At 42.3% G+C, this 21240-nt stretch overlaps 1 protein-coding gene across 1 annotated transcript in view; it reads right to left on the bottom strand.

The window, feature by feature from the left end:
- Positions 1–8965, bottom strand: part of galnt16 (polypeptide N-acetylgalactosaminyltransferase 16) — a 49596-nt gene extending 40631 nt beyond the window's left edge. The window contains exon 1 of the mRNA XM_023352620.1: positions 8443–8965. Coding sequence (XP_023208388.1) covers positions 8443–8643 — 201 coding nt within the window. The 5' untranslated portion in view covers positions 8644–8965. The remainder of the gene's footprint in view (positions 1–8442) is intronic.
- Between the last annotated feature and the right edge of the window lie 12275 nt (positions 8966–21240).

Raw genomic sequence — 21240 nt, 5'->3', positions numbered from 1 at the left:
CGACTGAAATCAGATTTTATTTTTCTCACCGAACCCAACCTGAAGATGTAACATGGTAGCCATTTACATAAAACAACCAAAACTGGAGAAAAAAAAAAGATGCACAGATCAGAATTTGTGGTTAATTGCACCTTTCTTTTTGCAAATTAAAATCCATCTTTGATGACTATAACATGATAGAAAAGAAATTCTCCAGCCTCTGTGTTGATTTCTCCATCATTTACACTAATACGGTAATTGTTCATATTAGGTGCGTCGAGACTCTGTGTTGCCGTGAAATAGAGGGTTAGTGATGATGTTAAAACAAAGTAATTGTGGATTTTAGCCAATTTAAAATTTTACCCAAAACATTATTCAGTAAAATTTGCAGAAATAAGCTTCGTTTCTCAATCTTCCTATTCCAGCCATTCGTGCCTCGTTGACGTTCCAAAACAAAGTGACGCAACTTCTGAGCATAAATCGTTTGCTGTTGTTGATCAGAAATTTGCCCTGATTTACTAAAGTCCTGTTTTCTATCTTCATCTTCATACCGTCGACAAAGCATTTCGTCAATCTATATATTTAAATCATTGCGTATCAGGAGGGGCTTTTTTGCAGTTAGATATCTTTATTAATTACAGTGATATTCATGGAAATGCTCTAATCTCACATATGACTAAGTTGTAACTTTATATTATTTTTTGAAGGTTTTGTATCCATTTATTTGTGTTCTGATCCACATGAAGACACCCTCAAAGCAGGAAGAGATTGACACACGTGGAAGGTACAGCAACCTCCAAGATGGGTGAGAATAAATGCTAAACTTCCCTAAAGTGGGCACCAGTGTTCATGTTGGGTTCAAATTTTGACCTGGTTGTTATAAAGCGATCCAAATCCAGGTGTAGATTGACGCGTGGTCAATGAAACGTCACCACAGGGATGAAACTGACGTCTGCTTGGTATGAAAAGTTGTCTAAACAGGTGCAGATAGGCACATGGTCGGTACGAATTGATGCATGGGCCGTTAAAACGTCTCTGAAGCGGGAGAGAATCGGCGCGCGGCCGATACAGAGCTTCCCCCAAGACAGGTAGCAAAGTGAACCACGGCTGGAAATAACCTACCAAGCTAGGAGCGACCGGAGGCGTTGTCGATAAGAAATGCCCCCGAGGTGGGTACGAACGGATATGTCTTTGGTACAAAAGATTCCCAAAGCAGGTAAGAATTGATGAATGTTGTGGAAGAAGAGGAATTTGCCCAAGGACACAACGGCAGTACGGAACAAACTGATGCACGGCGAGTACAAAATGTCCAAAAAGAGGGTAAAAAATGAAGCGTGGAGCGTTGGAGGGCACGAGCTGAGTCTGTAAAAGATTTGTACCGACACCAACCTTGAATTGTCACACGGTTGTTGTAGAACATTCCCAAACTGCATGCCAATTAGCACATGGTGGACAAGGAGCATCGCATGGACACATGGTAAGCAGAAACCGTCGACTGTGTGGTTTCCAGCCCCTTAGTATCATTTTATAGCACAATCAAGTAATTATGTCACCTTCAGTTGTTATAAAATTGCTGCATGTATCAAACGTGGCTTAAAGGAAACATGACTTTGCGATTAATGCCTTGAAACTGGGCCTCTGTCCCTTTAAGAAGCTTTCTGAAACTCTGCCTCCAGCACGTCATCACACCAACATTCCTCCATCAAACGTTCACAAACGTTGGTTGAAGAGCTGCACTGAGAAGAGGCTCGTATAACGAGCTCAGCAGATGATCAGATCCGCCAGGCGTTTGCTAATTGCTGCTGGCTAGTCTGAAGGAGCGGAGTGAGGGGGAGTCGAAGGAGAGGGGAGCGATTTGTAATGCGAAAGCTCTGCTTGGAAACTGCAACTGGGCGTGTAAGGAGGAACGTTGTCCCACCAAGTGTTTTACAAAGCTGAATGGTTGCCATGGGAGATTAAAGGATTTCTCAAATATATATGAAAGAATCAAGACAATGTTTTTGATTAGGAAATAACGTTAAGATGTAAAGCTAAAAGTAAGCTGACTTTACATAACACTTCCCCTTTAAGTATTGTTGGTACAAAATGTCCAACAATGTATGATTTGCTGTTTGTTCCTTTAAAAAAAAAAAAACAAGCTGGGTGTGAGCTGGTTGGTACGAAACATCGTAAAACTGAGTACAAATGGACGCACGGCCCGTGTGAAACGCACAAAACTTCATTTTGTACTACGTTACAAAATGACCAAAACATGAAGTGGAGTGGTGATGTCACCATCACCCCTCAGGAACAGGTACCAAGAATTGACAAGGCAAATGTTTTTTTTGTTTTTTTTAAATGGCCGCTTCTTCAGCTGTTCAAATAGAAAGAGAAAATTGTAAAAACGATCACCTGTCAATCTGTGCATCGATACTCTTTGAGCCAGAGCCTGAAGAACCGTGTTTCACTACCAAAGCTAATCACAGAAGCAAGTGATGTGAAACGTGCATATTCAAACATTTGCTCTCTTTCTTTATCTGCCTTAAGAAACTGGTCTAAAACTGAAGGCAGATGACAGAAAAAAGAAGGAAACGGTAGACGTTTTGAGGCTCAGTCTCGTGAATTAAGAATGAGCTTTGTCTGGAAGATGAGCAGCTCTGCTCCTACGGGCCGAGTTCAGACACTCGGAGGATTTCAGATATTCCACAGTCCCTCAGATTATCTCGCTGCGGTGTGTTTAGTTTTCATTCTTCACATGCCAGATGGGAGGACACTGAAGATATTCAGACTGCATTCTTTATCTTTTAGTTATTTTCAGTTGTATTTTACTAACGTTCGTGGCAATTAGGAGATGATTCTGTCGCAGGTCACTTATAAAACCGAACGGACGCTGTAACATTGCGCTGTTCCCTTACCGCCAACTAGATGCTAATGTTCTGCTAAAGCCAGAAAATGTATATCTGAGTAACTGAGTATCTGAGTAACTATTAATTACTTTCCTTTAGGCAACTGTATGCCTGCAATATCAGCCCCACAAACACCAATACTGCTCTTGAAAAACATTCCCAAATGTGATGATGGGCTTCTGTAGGTCACCGGTCACATAAAAAAAAAAAGAAGTGAGATTTGTATTTTCAAAATACAAATTGTAACTGCACTGAATCGTATTTTCAAATGTACTGATGCTTTCTTGGAGCAAACGGTGGAGAAACGAGCAAGAATAGCAATAATGTCAACGCGGACAGATTCTGGTTTTTATAAACGTCGTTTAACTGCAGTTTATCGTGACAACAATAAATTGAAATTGTCATAATAAGATATTTATCAAGATAAATAATAAACTATACGATAAATGCCCACCCTTAGTTTAGGCTTCTTTTTTTTTTTAAGGGGTCGTCCTTTGATTGATTTGATTGATCGATCGGTCCAGGGAATGAACGGCTTTTCGCCTGATGACCACTGGAGATGGGAAGCGGTTCCTGAATCACGCTACAAGGAGGAGCGGGTTCAGACAACGGATGGATGGATTTTTTTTTTTAATGGCAGAATTAAACTATGAAACTTCCAAGAAATCCTTCATGATTGGACCGAGGCTGTTCTGTGTTCAAACTACCGCAAATTATTATTGTTTTCAACTTGTGGTGCACAATTCCTTAAATTTGATTCACTCGACCAATACTTATACGCTAACCTGATATTATCCACAAAGGTCTGAAAATCAGCCACTGTCCTGCCAGCCAGGTCACGTCTCCACATGTGAACGGTCGTCACCCCAACGTTGCCGACTTAGCAGATTTGTTGCTGTATTTAGCGATTTTTCAGAAAAACAAATCGGTATTGGCCAAAGTCGGAATCAGCAGGCCAGGCTTTTTAAAACTCAATGATTGGCCAAAAAACAACCCAACCATTTTTAGAGTGCAGCTGAAACACATACAGACTCTGATTCTGTATAAATTGTTCAAAAAAAACTAGAAAAGTCAATTGTTTTTTGTTTGTTTTTTTGTTCTCCTTAATAAGGTCAGAAAACCACATCATTCCAATTATGCACATTGTGTTGGTCTCTTAGGGAAGGTACGGTAATTTTATTTATATAGCACATTTTCAGGAACAAGGGAGTTCAAAGTGATTTACATGAATTAGAAGGAAATATTTAACAAGACAACTTTACCAAAGGAAAAACTAAATATAAAACTACATATTGGTTCCTCATGTTTATTAAGATTAAGAATAAGTAGTCCATATAAAATAGTGGGTGTTTCTCCAGATTAGTAGACGTTGGTTCTCCATGTTTGGTAAGATTAGTGAGGTATAAAACTAAACGTTGGTTTCAGTCGTTCTGGGTTGAGTTCTAGATTTCTAAATGTTGGTTCTCCATGTTTGATTCTATATAGTAGACGGTACTTTTTTCAAGTTTGTTCTAGATCTGTATACTAACAGGAGTTTCTCTAAGTCTTGCTCTGAAATTAGACGTATAAAATTAAATGTTGGTTTAAAGTAATAACTGCTCCACAGTTTATAAAAGTAGCCAAATGTTGATCTAAGGTTACTGGGATTTGAGGCCATATTACCTCTAATCCCAGTAAAACACACAAAGGTTTGCCTTTTTATTTATTTATTTTTTTGCGATGTGAAAAATGTGCGGAGGATTCATTTCCACTGCAATGCTCTGCGTGGCCTTTCTTCCCCTCTCTCGCTCTCTTGAGCACGTTCATTAGCTGCATTCATCACAGGTAATGATATCACTTTGTGAAAGCTGGCTCCACTCTCCTCCCCCACTTTCCTCGTCATTTCCCCGACGCCGCGCTTCAGTTTAGAGTAACACGTTGCATGTGAACTTCCTCTGATTAAATTTGCAGCGTTCCCCGTAATCACCGGCCTCGCTGACCCGCACATCTGTTGCCTCGTTGTCAACGCCGGGCACGTCGCAAACGTCCGACCTCAGCTCGCCTTCGGGCCTCGGGCCTTCGATGATGTCGCCGCTGCCATATGCCTCATGTGTGTCAGTGAGGTTTAGGTTCCTTAGGTTTTAATCTAATATTCCACATGCGTTCCTGTGCATAGGCTCGGATGAAGCTGCTGGGTTATGTACAGTAGTTGCATTGAGACGCTGGGCAAGAAGTTGTGCTTTTTTTTTTCCAGTTGGCATGTGACTGTGTAGAAACGTAATGACAGAAGTGGGTTAAATGTGCCGTTAACGGAGCCTGAGCCGGGATCAACTACATGTTCCATTATTGTGACGCTTATGAAACCTGAAGAGTTTGTGTGAGGGCAAAGCCTCGATGCCCTTTGCCCTCACACAAAACTGTTCTGTTTCATGATGTTTTTACCTGCTTTGAGCGTCAAGCAGGTACATTTTGCCGATTCTTTTTTGCAAAATGGCTCAGTCAGATCGAATATCGACCATCGGCGAACATCAATTTCCAAGTCTTGCGTTGTACTCTGAGTTGAATTTAGATCCGTGCCGTTCCACCACACAAATATGCATTAATTAAACCCAGGACACGGCAGTTCTGACATTACTTTTATTGTTCTTTTTTAAGGGTTTCGCCATCTTTAGCTCCAACCATCTTGATCAGAGGCCTTCCCACAGCCTGATGCTGCCACCACCCTATCTCACCGTGGTGGACAGTGTGTGTTCAGAGTTCTGCTCGTTGGCTAAAATGAAAAAAGTTCAAGTTTGACCTCATGTAACCAAATCACTTCTTCTACATGTTCCTAAAACTGTATTTAAAAAAAAAAGCCTTAAGAGATCAAATGAAAAATTGGCAGAATGTGCCCATTTTTCTCCGATCAATTGTCAGGATAATCGATCGAATAGCTGATTACTGTAAAAAAAAAAAAATGCAGCTAGGAATGGAATATATATATTGCGTCGAAATGCGTTCGACAGAAATGTTCGATGATTTCGCTGAACTTTGATCCAGCACCGCACAGCATTCTGGGCGATGTAGGCAGAGGAAACGCTTTAGCCGCTCAACCTCTCACAGCCGGCTAAGAAAAGTGGGTGGCGTCAAGTAACTCATTCATTCTTTGGTTGCCTAGCAACAACATGATGAGTAACTTGCGCAGGAGCAGTTTCATGTTTCGCCGTCATGCCTCACAAGTCCTGAAAAATAACCTTTTCACAAACAGCGCAGAGTGAAAACTGTGGGTACAAGAGGAAAGGTCACCAGTTTGGCAGAATTTCAGATATTTAAAACAAAAAATGAATCAATAATTATCGGTGTCGACTGATGTGAAACACTTATCGTGACACGTTGCAGCCCTCCTTTTGTCCTATAGAATGCGATGAAGTTTTAGGTTGGAGCACGAGAAAACGAGAAAAATGCTGTTCACTTTTGCAAGGTGCTCCCGGGACCACCAAGGTACAGAGAGAGAGAGAGAAGGAGGGAGGCGTCAATTTAAAAATCCACAAACAAAACAAGGAATCAATTATGACAGAGCCACCCAGCAGGCCTCCGCTCTGCTCCAGAGAGCTGGCCAGAGCTGGCAGCAGGCAGCCGTCAGGTCAGATTACCAAAACAAACAGCAGGGACGTCTCATTGTGGTGACAGGCCAACGACCCCACTCACAAAAAAAAAACAGCTATTACAAAAGAGGGAGCTTCACTTTCAGGTCGAAGAACGATCTGATAAGAACTGCCAGAGTACGGCACGAGTCCCGGAAAGTCCGCCGGAGGGACGAGGGGATTGCTTTGTGCATCCTCCGACTCGCCACGGCAACCTCGGCTCTGAAACTCTGATGCAAAAAGCAAACGGGAGTAGACTGGGCAGGGGACACAGAGGAACTCTGTGTCTACGTAAACCAAGCTTGCATTTACAACTCTGAACGGTGGACGAGGTAAACAGGTGGATATTTCATTACACGATTACTCTGAGTTTCCTGCTGCAGCTCCAAATGCATGCTGGTATCTCTTTACGCCGAATGCAGCAGAATGCCTGTTAGACCACACGGTCTAATGTGAGCTGGCAGAACCTCAGAGTCCAGGGTGAGTCTGTGGCTGCAAACAGGAGGCTGCTGGACCGCCTGGACACAAGCATTTCAACACAGAGCTTTTCTAACCTCACAGCGTATGAAAAACTGTCGTTAGCTAGTTGGTCCTTCGTCCACTGGCTAACGAAGTCTGTTGTATTGATTTCTACAGACCCTGTTTGAATGCCTGCCTCTCACCTTTGACCCCCACCTTCAAATGACCCCAGAAGTCACGCTAATGCTGTAGGGCTGAAACGATGAATCGTGATTAATCGATTACTTGAAGAATTGCCGATTAATCGTCAACTGCATTATATAGACTCAAAAAGCAGTAATTAAGGCAAAACTGTACAAAAAATAATACATGAATTTTGCATTAGAAGTGAAAAAATATTTGACTATACATATGTTCTACACCCAGAATTCCTCAAGTGGCTTTGGTTCAGCTTCAGCTGGTTCAAATTCTGTAAAATAAAAAAATACATCATATGAAGCACCGTTTGCTGTCTAATTAAAATAATGTCATTCTCGTATTTTACAAAAGGAGTTGAATCATTACTTCATTAGTCTAATTTAAAATCTGCAGAATGTGACAATGTCTACATCTGATTAATCGATTGTCAGAATAATCGATTATTAAAACAAGAGTTTGTTGCATCCCTAAAGTTAGAAGGATTTTTAGTTGTACGCATTCGATGCTACAAAAGATCAAACTAAAGTAATCCTGTTCTTGCATTGTAGGTCATATGGTGTTTATTTTCTTATTTAAACAAATGAACTGAGTTATTTGTTATTTTGTCGTATATCTAATATTTTATAAATTAAGCTTAAGGGGTTGAAAGAAAAATCTGCAAAACGTGGCAATTTTTCAATCCGATTAATCGTCGGAATGATCGATTAATAAAATATTCATTCGTTCCAGCCCTAATAATGACTCCGATTTTATACAATAACCTCCTGACATCCTGTTCTTGGTTTCTGGATTGTTCGTTTTTTTAGTGTCCCACAATGATCATTAGTGGGCCCCATCTGTGCGCCCCGCATAAAACTTTCTGGAGGTGTTTGGGGAAAGTTCCCAAGGCGATTTGTTTACCAGCCATTTGCTCGTGACGCATTGGGCTTAGGACCGAGGTTCTACACGGGTTCTCCTGTGTAGCGCTCCGCGGCTGGCGAACAAACGGGAGAGAAACCGCAGAAAGCGCCGCGCAGCCTCTGGAACAAAGACATGTCTGCACTGGAGGAGGACGCCGTTCCCGCTCCACATGCACGTCAGCCGAGCTGAGCATTATTCCTGCTGAGAGCCGCACCATCAGTCCAAGTTTCGCACGCACACACACACACACACACACACACACACACACACACACACGCACACGCACACGCACACGCACACATCAACATGCAGCACACACTCCCCTGCAGCCCCGTCGCCTCCAGCCACAGCGCCGTTCCTTATCGTTTCATGACAGGCACCCCCCCTCCCTTCCTCCTCCCTGAGCCGCGTTCACTCACAATCAGCGGGATGGTTCTGTCGTCCCGGTGGATCTCCAGCCGGCCGGGGACCAGCTTCTGCCCGTGGCCCCTGCCGCGAGCCTGCGACGCGGACGACGACGGCGTCGACGCGGGCTTGCTGTCCTGCCACAGGTAATAAAACGTGCCGAGGATCCAGGCGACGGTCAGTATGGCGATGGCGTTGGCCCGTATCCTGCGCATGGTGAGCCCATAAGGAGGGCACCGGAGGCGAGCCCGCGGCTGGTTCAGGTCCGCCTGGCGGAAGGTGCAGCCCGCCGCCCCCGCCGGTGATGGGTTGAACCTGCAGAGGAGACGCGCAGCCTCTGCCTCTGTCGCTCCTGTCTGCCGGAGACGCTGCCTCTCTGCTGGGATTTGCGCACCGACTGGAGCGCACGGTCCTAGCGCCGAGCCGCGCACGCGCAAACACCCTGTATACACGCAACACTGTCGCGCGCGCACTGCCACGGGCTGCAACAATAAAGGGGAGGAAGTCTGCTCCTCTTCTCTTCTTTATCGGAGGAAAAAAATCGTAGAAGCGAAACCGCCTGCTTCACGACGGCGCATTAGGGCCATTATAGACAGAGAAATGAAAAGAAAGGGAGTGGGGAGTACGTTACCGCCCCCAAACTCAGAAAATTATAGATTAATCTCAAAATGTTCAGAAAAACTCAGAAAATTTAATTTTTTGGTAAAGTTTCGCCTAAAGATTTTTTTTTTTTTAATTCCAAGGTTGTTTTTTTTAGTAAATTCTTGAGATTAATCATAAAATGAACCTTTTTCTATTAATCAGGCCACCAGGAGCGATGAATGGTGTAAACCGCCTTGGTTACATTGTGGAGCCAAAACACAAACAGAGAGTCAATGCACAGATGAGAACAGGCCAATCATCCTTTGAGTCAATGTCCACACAAAAGAATAATTGAGATTAATCTGTGAGATTTTGTTGAAAAAGAAAATGTAAAGACTTCTTAGTTTCAAATGTAAAAAAAATCAAACTCAGAAAATTTCCAAAGGTAAAAAAAAAAAAAAAAAGTACTTTTGAAACTCAGAAAATAATAATAAAAAACCCCCAACATTTTCCTAAAAAATTTCTGAGATTAATCTCAAACTTTCCCAGTTTAGGTGGACGGTCTTGTGTTGGTGCCACGCTCTTTCCGTTTCCAGATGATGGACTGAACGGTGCTCCGGACGTTCACAGCTTGGGAAATCTTTTTGTAGCTTTAAGCTTCACAACTTTCTCTCCGTCCCGTCCGCTGTGCTCCTCACGGTGCCGTTTGCTCCCCAACACCGTCTCTCCCAGCCTCTGAGGCATCACGGAGACCACACACTAAACTGGTGGACTCCTGCTTGCCATTAGCAGTCATCAGACAATTGGTTTGCACTCAGAGAAAAATGGGGCTGAATATTTTACCACACCACACTTTTCAGTTCTTTATTTGCACAAAAATGCTTTGAATCGCGTCTCATTTTAATCGAATGCCACTGTGTGTTGGTCTTTCACATTAAATTCTAATGAAATCTATTTATGTTTGTGGTTGTGATGCGACACAATGTGGAAAAAGTTCAAGTGGAAAGTCACTGAAGATCATCAGATCAACCAGAGAACTCAGGAAACAACGTTTTTGTTGTTGCCGTTTCACAGGTTTTCCTCTGTCTCTGTTTCTGTGATCACATTGCAGATGGAGCCAAATTACTACAATGAATCTGAATTTTAAAATAATAATGAAAAAGGTAAGTCTGACACTCCCAGAACACACACACACACACACACACACACACACACTGTGGAGAATGGAAGTGGCAGCATAATGCTGGTGACATGCAATTTAGTTGGGTTTTTTTGTTTGTTTTTTTCTGTTATTTCACATGAGGTAACCAATAGAAGACGTTATTTTCTATTTTATTTTGATTTCAAACACCTTTATTCTAAGGTAAATTTATGTTCACGTTCGGGTGAATGTACTTACCTTTATTTTGTAAAATCTTGCAAAATGGTTAACAAGAAACAAAAATAACATCCATCGTATTCACTTGAATTAGCGTGACACATTTAAAGGGAAATTGTGTTTATTTATCAAGGCCACTGAAAGCTTACTGGGCATCTTCACTGATGTAACCAGTAAAAATGCCTTAAAGGCTCAAACTAAAGGCATGTCAGCTGAATTTATTACAGCAGTCTCACACTGAAAGCCCAACTCGTAGTTGAAGTAAGTTTATTTAGTGAAAACTCACAAGTTGCACAACTGTTGTTAGAGCTAGCTAACAACTGAAATATGTCTATCAGAGGACCTGCTTTCATGTTGTCAGCACACAGTGAGCACTAAGGTAGAGGAAGTAAACAAAAAATCTCAGAATCTCAATGTTAGCAAAGCATATCCTCTTAGCATCACTGCGTGTCCATAGCAACCATCAGCTGCTATCTACTGTACACTCCCAACCATTTGGTTTTGGACGTGATGAGAGCCAAAAAAAAAAAATCCTGTTCTGTTCTACCATCACAAACGTAACCATGCGGAGTTTACTACACTTATGGCTGTTACTCTAAATCTGTGTGATCTGGTCAGATGAGATCAAGATTAAACTTTTCAGCTTCAGGTGGGATTGGTGTGAAAATTCACCTCATGCATTGTTAAAAGATTGGGATCGTGTAAAACCAACCTTTTGAGCTTTACATCATGTTGTAACGTTATTCCCTCACCAAAAACATACCTGGAGTGTTGCTTTGATTCTTTCATGCACGTTTGAGAAATCCTTGAATCTCTCATAGCAACCATTGAGCTGTGGAAAACGCCTGGGTGGACCTAGCCCCGCCTTCAAGGACGAAGCTACTCCTCTGAGCTGCAGTTTACAAGCTTCCGCCACTCGGCTCCTTCAGACTAGCCGGCAGCAGTCAGCAAACGCCTGGTGGAACGGCGCATCTGCAGAGCTCATTGCAGGAGCTGCTTCTCAGGTCAGCGCTGGTGGAAACGTTGTTGAAGACGTTGTGGCGACTTCCTGAGGGCAGGCTTTCAGAAAAAGGAGTTTCTTGAAGCGTCAGAGAACGGTTAGAGAGCACGGCATCGTTAACTTGTAATAAAATGACATTTTAAGTGAGCTCTGATGAGGTTTTCAACAGGATAACATATCGCTAAATCAACACAGACGAACCTCTCAGTCTTCAGACCTAAATGTGGAGCATCGGAGAGCATCTGTTTCTCACCCCTGGCGCTCAGCATGTTTTAGGCGTTTCCCTGCTTTAACACGCCTGATTCACATGATTGCACTTCAGCAAAAGCCCGTTAATCAGCCATCAGCTGGAATCAGGTGTGCTTAAAGCAGGGAAACATCTGAAGCATGCAGGCCGGTGTGCCTTGAGGAGCCGCGCTGGGAAACCAGAGAAACTGTGCTGGGAGAGGAAGATTTTAACTTCACCTTTCCTTTAATTTACAGGCAGATCCACTGAATCTTATTTCAATTATGTCATTTGTTTCCCCTCTCAAATAAACACCAAATTATCTGGGGGAAAAGCAAGGCAAAAGCCCTCATCCTGGTCGCGAGCCGTTAATCCGGCAGCCCAGAATCTAAATATAATCTGCGCCTTTCCTTCCGTGGACGTGTTGCTCCTCATTATCCCGCTTGTGCGTTTTAAATTATGCGTTTTAATTAACAGCTTCCAGCTCTCTGCGAAAATTAAACAGTGACTAAAATGACAAGGAAAAAAAAAAGAGAACCGTTAACCCGTTAGTTTATTTTGAACTACAACCTCTGAAATAGTCTGTCTTTAAAAAAAAGAAAGAAAGAAAAAAAAAAAAGTCTCCCCACCTTTAAATGTGAACCTGCTCACCAGTAGAGACAACAGAAGAGGCGTGATAACGCCCCGGGGTCATGGCAGAACCGAGAAAGCTGCAGTTTCTCATCCCGCTATCTCCCCCCCCCTCTCTCTCTCTCCCTCTGCAACAAGAAACATGTTAACAGTGTGAGCTCATCCAAACCCAGCTAAGAGCAAAAACACTGTGTGAGAAGCTTCCCCACAGCTGGGCCCACCGCCACAGCATCACGGGTCAGGAGGGCCAAGTTCTCATCGTCACAGGCGCAAAGAAGAAGAAACATGATCCAGAGGCAGCAGGGGGAAAGAAACGTGGAGTAAAATGAAATCATTGACTGTAAAAAAAAAAAAAAAGAAAGAAATGAAATCCCCAGCTGTGTCCTGTTCAAAAATGACTTAATGTTTATTTTAATCTGTTTTTCTAGGTGGTGATATATTTCAACAAGCCATGTTTTATGTCTTTACAATCACAAATCAGTGGCGACCCCAAGAGGAGGGCCGGAGGGGGCCGTGGCCCATTCCTAAAATATGTTGGCCACCGCCCTGGACTTCCATAAGGGCATAGAAAGGTAAACTATTCATCTTCAATCAAGACAAAAATAAAAGTGTATACAGCTCTGGAAAAAGTGAAGAGGCCACTGCACCATTGAAAACCTCCTGGTTTTTCCATCAAATATGGATTCCTGAACTCTTCCCGAGTTAAAACATCAGTATTGTGGTTTCTAAATGAATATGAACTTGTTTTCTTTGCATTATTTGAGGTCTGAAAGCTCTGCATCCGTTTCTTTATTTTGACCATTTCTCACTTTCTGCAAATAAATACTACATTTTTGTTTGGAATGTCGGAGACATGTTGTCAGTATTTCATAGAATAAAAGAACAACGTTCATTTTTTTCAAAAGTAGTGCATCAATATATAGCAGATGGGAAAAGAAAATTCACGATTGTAAGTAGAAATCTGACTGGATTTGGTGTTGCAGCTCCTCCAGAGTTGCAACACAACTCTGGAGGAGTTGCATTAAATCCCAACATCATTGGGATTTAATTGGTTGCTTCTCCAATTAAATCCCAATGAAATACTTTGACATTTTATTCTGCAGCGTGACAAATAGAGAAAGGCTCAAGGGGTGGGAACCGGTTCGCAGTGCGCTGCCCTCTGTTCCTCACGAGCATGTTCTTGTCATTGTTCATTTAATCATAGGCATGAAAATAACCTTTGTAAATAAAAAAAAAAAAACATTTAAAAAAAAAAGTCTAGCAGGCTTCAGGCACCTTTTATCTCCGTAGCTCGGAGGTGAATCCCACTGCGCCGACGATGAGAACATCTATTCTCGGTCCTGTCACAGAGAGACCGTCAGCTGACGAGATCTGCCCCGAATCCATCTTGTGTGCGCGTACAAAGAGGAAGAAGCGTGAGGGGGTCAGAGCCACATCTGGCCCCAAGGCTGGCAGACATTCGTCTTCATCCGTATGGACAGGCCTGCGCCTCTCGCAGCTCCGCTGTGGTCTTTGGGGAAGACAGTGACACCCCAAAGCAGGAGAAAGTCTCAACACGCGCCGACAAGGCGAAGAGGAAAAGCGCACAGCAGTTGCAGTGAGGCGTCCAGCGCTGGCAGCTTTGTTGGGAACTCTGGACGCTGTGCGGTGCAGCCTCATTTCTCTCCTCCGGACCTGGCCACGGAGGCTTCCTTACTGGCCGAGGGGATGACAGGACGAGTGTGTGTGGGGAGGTGTGAGGATGCTTCGGTGGGGGAGTTTCCAGAGATTTCTGTCAACGTGGAGGGAGACAAACCTCGACGTTCCTGGTTTCAGCTGCAAAGAAACAGGGATTGGACTAAAGTCAACGTTTATACAATGACGTGCCGTTTCCACCAGGCGTTTGCTAATTGCTGCTGGAGAGCCTGAAGGAGCTGAGAGTGGGGCGAATGGAAGCTCGGAAGCTTATAAACTGCAGCTCAGAGGAGGAGCTTCGTCCTTGAAGGCGGAGCTAGGTCCACCCAGGCGTTTTCCACAGCTCAATGGTTGCTAAGAGAGATTCAAGGATTTCTCAAACGTGCATGAAAGAATCAAAGCAACACTCCAGGTATGTTTTTGGTGAGGGAATAACGTTACAACATGATGTAAAGCTCAAAAGGTTGATTTTACATGATCCCAATCTTTTAACAATGCATGAGGTGAATTTTCACACCAATCCCACCTGAAGCTGAAAAGTTTAATCTTGATCTCATCTGACCAGATCACACAGATTTAGAGTAACAGCCATAAGTGTAGTAAACTCCGCATGGTTACGTTTGTGATGGTAGAACAGAACAGGATTTTTATTGTTTTGGCTCACATCACATCCAAAACCAAATGGTTGGGAGTGTACAGTAGATAGCAGCTGATGGTTGCTATGGACACGCAGTGATGCTAAGAGGATATGCTTTGCTAACATTGAGATTCTGAGATTTTTTGTTTACTTCCTCTACCTTAGTGCTCACTGTGTGCTGACAACATGAAAGCAGGTCCTCTGATAGACATATTTCAGTTGTTAGCTAGCTCTAACAACAGTTGTGCAACTTGTGAACATGTAATAAATATCTATCTATCTATTACATATATACGGTATTCCTTCTACACCAACACAAAACAGTGCAAACCTCTAGTAGAGAATCTTTGCCCAGAAACACCCAAAAAGAGCATCCAGTCTGCACACAGGGATGTTTAAATGGTTTGCAGATATCTGTGTGTAGGTGGGTGTGTGAGCACTTTGCTGCGTACACTCGAGCAGAGATCATCACAAGACAGAGGCCTTCTGTTTTGACCATAACCCCCCCGACCTCTGTCTTTAAGTGGGTTGAAGGGAAAAGTGTTGCACAGCAACTGCTAGATCGTGCAGAAAGAAGAAATAACTGGATTTTGTTTGTAAAATGTAGCAGAAATCTGAAGCTGTTCACCATTTTTCATGAACTCTGTGCGTTTCCTGGACAAGAAGGCGCAGACAAAATGAAAGCAAATCAAATGTACAGTGAGGACGACGCATGTAGAAAGTAATCTTTTGTTCTGTAGATGTCAAAAGTTGGTAGAATCACATCTCCAAAGACTTGGAGCAGCGAATGGTGATTCTACAAAGTGTGAAAAACGTGGCACACTTTCAAATTTACACCTGCAGATTTTACTTCCTAAAGCTTCGTACGGATCCGGTTGTTCGGGGAAGAACAACACCCGACATTTCAAATCTCATCGCGATGGTTAGACCATGAAGCAAAGACACCTACAGAGATCCCAGACACACTTCCAGTCGCACACACACTCACCGTCGCGGGACTCGGTGGAATACCAGAGTGATGATCGGGGAAAGTTTATCCTACATCTTGCAGGAGCCGATAATCCTCAGCTTTTGATGTGTGCAAGTTTAGTCTAGTACATGTTGTAAGAGTCTGCTGTGCAAGATACTGACTGTGAGGAATTCATCAGAACCTCTGGGCCCAGTGTGAAGGTGATGAGGCAGAGCTTGACTCACATCAGCCCTGCTAACAAAAACAAGATGCTCAAGAGTCAACAACAACAAACAGTAAGCACGTTCTTATCAAGCAACGCCTGGATCCCAGCTGGAAGGGGAAATATGATTATTTTTACTCTTGAATCCAATAATAATAATAATAAAGGTTTCCTGTTTTAGGTCAGTTAAGATTATATTTCTATTGCCTAAATGCTAAAATAATGTCTAAGAGGATATGTTCTAATTTATTGAATATGATTCTGATAATATTACCGTATTATTTTTGTTTTAGGAGAATAGTTCTGGCCGGAACATATATGGGTGTTTCCGGTACGTCGCTAAATCTGACGCACAAGCGACGGACGACAAAAAGCCGCTTCTGTTCAGGCCCGCTGGGGGGGTTATAACTTGTGCTTCAAAACGTTATCTCATGGGACGCTGGACAAGACTATTGTTGTGTTCAAGTTACGCTGAAAGGAGTTCGCCTAACAGCGACGCTATCGGGTTTAAAATAGCATCTCAATGCTAAACATGTAGCAGCAGCACAAACGTGTCCGGCGTTGGCGCCAGCCGTTCCTGAAACGCTGAAAGCAGACGGGGTGTAGTAACACTCTGCACCGATCTGATGACTGAATAACATACATAACAGACTTAAAACAATACAAATATTTGTTGAGCTTATATACGTCTTTTTATTTAATAGTTTTGAATTGAAAATGTTGCTCTTTTGTTGATATATAGTTTAATAAAAATTAAACTGGATGACATTTTTTTTTAAATCTAGTCCCACCACTCATTATTTTCCTTACTCCTCACAATAAGCACTGATTTCATTGATCGCTCGCATGATTCCTGATGAAATATACCCATTAATTAGCCATCAGCCCAGTCATGCTCAAATATTTTTATTTTTCCTCCATCATTCTGTCACACAGCGATTTCCCACATGGTGATCATAATGCAATCCATCACCTCCTGTTTCCCTGAAGTGATTCCGAGCAGATGGGTGGAGCTCCAGGATACGGAGCTCCAGTCAGGCGGAAAGTACACAAGGTGTGTGTGGCAGACTGTTGCTTTGTTGCACAAGATAACTGCTGACAGAAAGGCCATCGCATCCTGCTGGAGATGAGCCAACTGGGGCAACCTGGAGCAACAACACGCCTCGCTGCAACAGGAAGCACAGAGATAAGAGAGGACGCATCGCAGGCTCACACAGGAACATGTGAGGCAAATATGAAACACGAAAGGATTTTGAATTAATACATTTTGTTAGGTTGTTTTTTTTTTTTAATCTCCGTAACAATTTTAATCTTTCTTATTATTATGCTATCTTTCTGTACAATGTTTAATTCTTACCGTTTTCATTCTTATCTTTTCTGTCTTCATGTTTCTACAACCACGAACATCACTGTATTTTGTTGGGATTTTAAATAGAGGAGCATAAAATTGAGCGTAATTGTGAGCCGGGAAGGAAAACGGTTTTAAAAATGTTCTCCAAATCAAGAATTGAAAAGTGCCGTGTGCGTTTGTTTTTGTTTTGTTTTTTTTTACATCGAAGTGTTAAGGCTGTGGTAGACGAGGCAAGAATAAATGTGGTCAGAGAAGAGCACATTTCCGCAGCATAAAAATTGACACCATTTTCACATATTTACAAGAAAAATGTGGAATTTTTCTGATGCCCAAGAATTCAAGATTTGTGAGAAAATATCCAGATCTCCACCTCCTAAATGTACCTCCTCTATCTCAGAGGACTTCTGCAGTTTCTCGCCAAAAATGTTTGTCTTTATAATCTTCGAAAACAGCTATTTTTGTTCCTGATCACTTTTGGGTGTTTTTACAAATCTTAGACTTTAAAATATCTGAAATATCCTAGTTTTAAAATAAAAAAATGTTTGCCTTTAATCATAGAAAAGCATTTTTTTGTTCTCTTGAGAATTCGCTACTTTTCGACATCAGAGAACATCCAAGTTTTTTCTTGTAAAGCTGTGAAATGAATCTAAAGGTCTCTGCATTTTTGACAGAAATTTACTCCTCTATGGCTGCATCATTTATTTTCCTTGATCTAAAATGACCCCAACACTCCAGGTCAGTCAGATTTCATAAAAATAAATTTTGTACAGCAATAACCAAGCCAAGCTAACAAATATGCTTTGAACCGAACATCTCCGTTGTAGCTCGTAATTCATAAGTGTACAGACAAACAGGTGTCGTAGTTAGTGTGGGGACTCTCGGCAGCCTGTAGGGATGGTTCACCAACGCCTTGGGCTGGATCTGGTAAGGAACTTGTTAGATGACGGCGTCTACAGCACAAATGGGAAAAGGCAGATCACATACAGATGTTTCCCAGGAGGATAAATAGTATTCAAATATTTGGATGCTTCAAATCTTCCTCTAATTATACCTCAGGGATTTAGACACAGACATCTGCCAACAACTGTACATCACGGCGCTTTGCTGCAGCATGTCTTGGGAGGTCGGCAGGAAGAGAGGGGAGCTAACCGGTTCAGCCCATTTACCGTTTAATGGCCCTTACTAGTGTCTGCATGAAACATGAATGTTTTAAGGGCTGTAATAGATTTGTGACCCAAAGGCCTTCAATTTTTACCCTGTGTAGCTTTCTGTTTATTATGATCTGGTTTGATCTGTTGCTGTTTTACCAGAGTGCTGCAGAAACCTAAAGACCAGCTCACATCAGAGCTCATTTTTGCACTCATATAGAGTTTGATTATGATGGATGAAATATGGCTTGAATTAGAATTACAGGATTAAAGAGTTCAAAATGGCTGGTGAGGTTAAAACCCTTCAACAGCATTTCTGAGCTGCTGTTTAGGTTTTCTAACTGAATTATGGGACTGTCTGAGCCTGACCAACCTACATTTCCACCTCTACCTCATTACTTCCCTCTGCTGTGCCTTAAATAACCACATATCTACAGCGCCAGCGTAATGGCAGCCTGCCTACAGAGTAACAGCAGTCAGAACAATGGATCTATCTAAAACTATCTGTCTAGATCTATCAATCTAGACCAAAATAAAATTAGCTATCCAGAACAAGCCATCTGTACAGAACTAGACCCATGTATCTTTCAATCTGGATCTGTCTGTCTAGTTCTATCTTAGTGGCTCAATCTATCTATCTGGATCTATCAGACAGACACCCCATCGTGACCAGGGGTTTTCCTTTTCATTCTGGTGCAGACCATAGAGCAGAAGTTGCCAGGCTTAATGTGGGCAAACTCCCATTGGTTGGGCAGCTTCCAGTTGGAAGATCTTTTCCATTTCTACATCGGCCCACTCTTCCAAGACATGACAGCATCTCAGCGCGGTAAAAAAAAACAAAAAAAAACAAAGACGGTGTGAGAACTCCACAAACCTGGAGGAGAGGTGAATTATTCAGTGTTTCTTCCAGTCCAGCGGACATTGCTTTTATTTTTGAAAGTCTCCCGAGACCCTCTCGCAATAATGCTGCAACTCCGCTTTAGCTCCAGATAAAACAGCCAAGCACGCGGCGCTCGCTCTGGCTGTTCCCAGGCTTCACCGTGCCTCCCTCCCCAGATGAAAGAGTCATTAGGGTCCTCCGGAGAGACCCAGACGGAGAAAGCGTCGGGGGCGTCTCGTTCGGTTGCGCTGCGTTGCCGAGCAGTCGGACTGTTGTGATTTTGTTGCTTCTGCCGTCTCGCCCGAGTGGAAGAGAGTTAGTTTGTGGGACGCAAGAGCCCCGAGGACGGTGAAGAAATTCCCAGGAAGGAAGAAAAGACGAGGCAGAAATGGCTCTCCTCTTGTCGTGGGGGCATAAGGAAGGATGAAATAAAGTAGAGGGGACTGCGAAAGGATTCACACCCACTGAATTTGTCGAGAGCAGAACAAAAGCACAGGCGAAAAGGCCTGGTGCTCAGAGTCCAAAAAATCAATCAGGAATCTCCAATAAATTAAGGAATTGTTTCTTTGTGCTTAAGCCTAACATGTTATTATATTTATTATAGCAGAATTTGCTAAAGTTGTGCTACATGAGCAATTTGTTGCCTTGGTGATTTTATTAAAAGCACAATAGGCCATAACCTCAGTGCATAGAAATAACTAGAAATCTTTTTTCTTTTTTATAATGCCAACCAGAAGTGGACACACACTCATCCTCCAGATGATTATATTTTTAATTTATGCTTACGATGAATTTGAACCATTTTGTGTTTTTTTTTTTTGAGTTGTTCAAAATGATGGGCAAAAAGCTCAAATATAAACATGCAGTCACAGTAATGTAGCTGTCGACAGGCTTCTGGCTCAATTCTGTGAATATTTCACTACTTATTAAAAAAAAGCTCATTTGTGTTGGTCGGTTCGCAGACCCGACTTCTCAGCACCGGCCACATTTTTTAATAGGGTTGATGTCCGACTCATTATAGAAGCTTAATATTTCTATGTTTTATCCACATTTTTATACACGAGACCATTATCTTGTCGGAACGATGAGCAGTCTCGGTTTCCACCGTCAAAGTGGCGCAACGTGCAAATAAAAAAAGATGATTATCATAACCAGCTGAGGAACCCAAACAAACGTCCAAATTTGGTCTGGATTGGATAAAAAGAACGAAAGTTGATGGACTAGGTTTAAAAGTGGGTGTTATCGCCATGGGAACAGTGAATTTAAATGAAGAAATGTCAAATATTCTGTCAGAATTATGCCAGGAAAAGTGAAAGGTCACCTTTTCAATTTGTGCGGTTTGAGAAAAATGAGCATAAATTGAAATTTAAGCACTCCGCTCCTATTTTTAAATGTAATTGAAGTTGTATGTTGCAGCTTGATACCGACCCGACAAATAAAACAATTCAAATGCATCACCAGAAGTTGAAAGTATTGATTTTCATGCCAACAAAACATATTTCATGCACACTCCCCTAAAGGGAAAAACAGCCTTTGAACAAAGACCCAGCAAAACATCCATTTGCATGCTTTTTATTTTTTAGTAAACAAAACTGTTCTGCTCACTGAACAAACAGTAAACAGACACGTCCCAGAACAACGTCGCCTTCAAAACGCAGACATCCACCATTCCTCTTAAAAGTTTAGTATAATTCCAGTATTGCAAAAACAGAATCAAAAAGAACTAAAGTGCAGGTCGTTCATTAAGAGTCGACACAAGCGTCCAGCTTCCAATTGAAGGCTTCTGATAACAAAAGAAGTTTGGAGTGAATACTGCTACAGTTTGAAAACCGATTAATAACCACTGGTGTTAGTGAAGAAGAGTCTTTTTTTGTTTTTTTTTGTTTTATAGAAACAGTCCAGACCTAAATATGTTGCATTCACTGTAACAGATCACAATTAATGATAAAAAGACGGCTACTGTTCAGATTGCAGAAGCAGGAATAAACGGTAACGCTTTATTTGAAGTATTATGTCATGTCAGTCTTAAGACTGATATAACACTGTAATAAACACGATATAACAGCTGTCATGAACATGAAGCAGTCTTCATGAATGTTTATGACTGTTGTCATGAAGCGTCATTTGGTAAATA

This window comes from Xiphophorus maculatus, chromosome 19 (genome assembly GCF_002775205.1).
Source record: "Xiphophorus maculatus strain JP 163 A chromosome 19, X_maculatus-5.0-male, whole genome shotgun sequence".
Taxonomy (NCBI): Eukaryota; Metazoa; Chordata; class Actinopteri; order Cyprinodontiformes; family Poeciliidae; genus Xiphophorus; species Xiphophorus maculatus.
The sequence above is the reverse complement of the archived record's forward strand: the minus strand, read 5'-3'. Positions and strand labels throughout refer to the sequence as shown.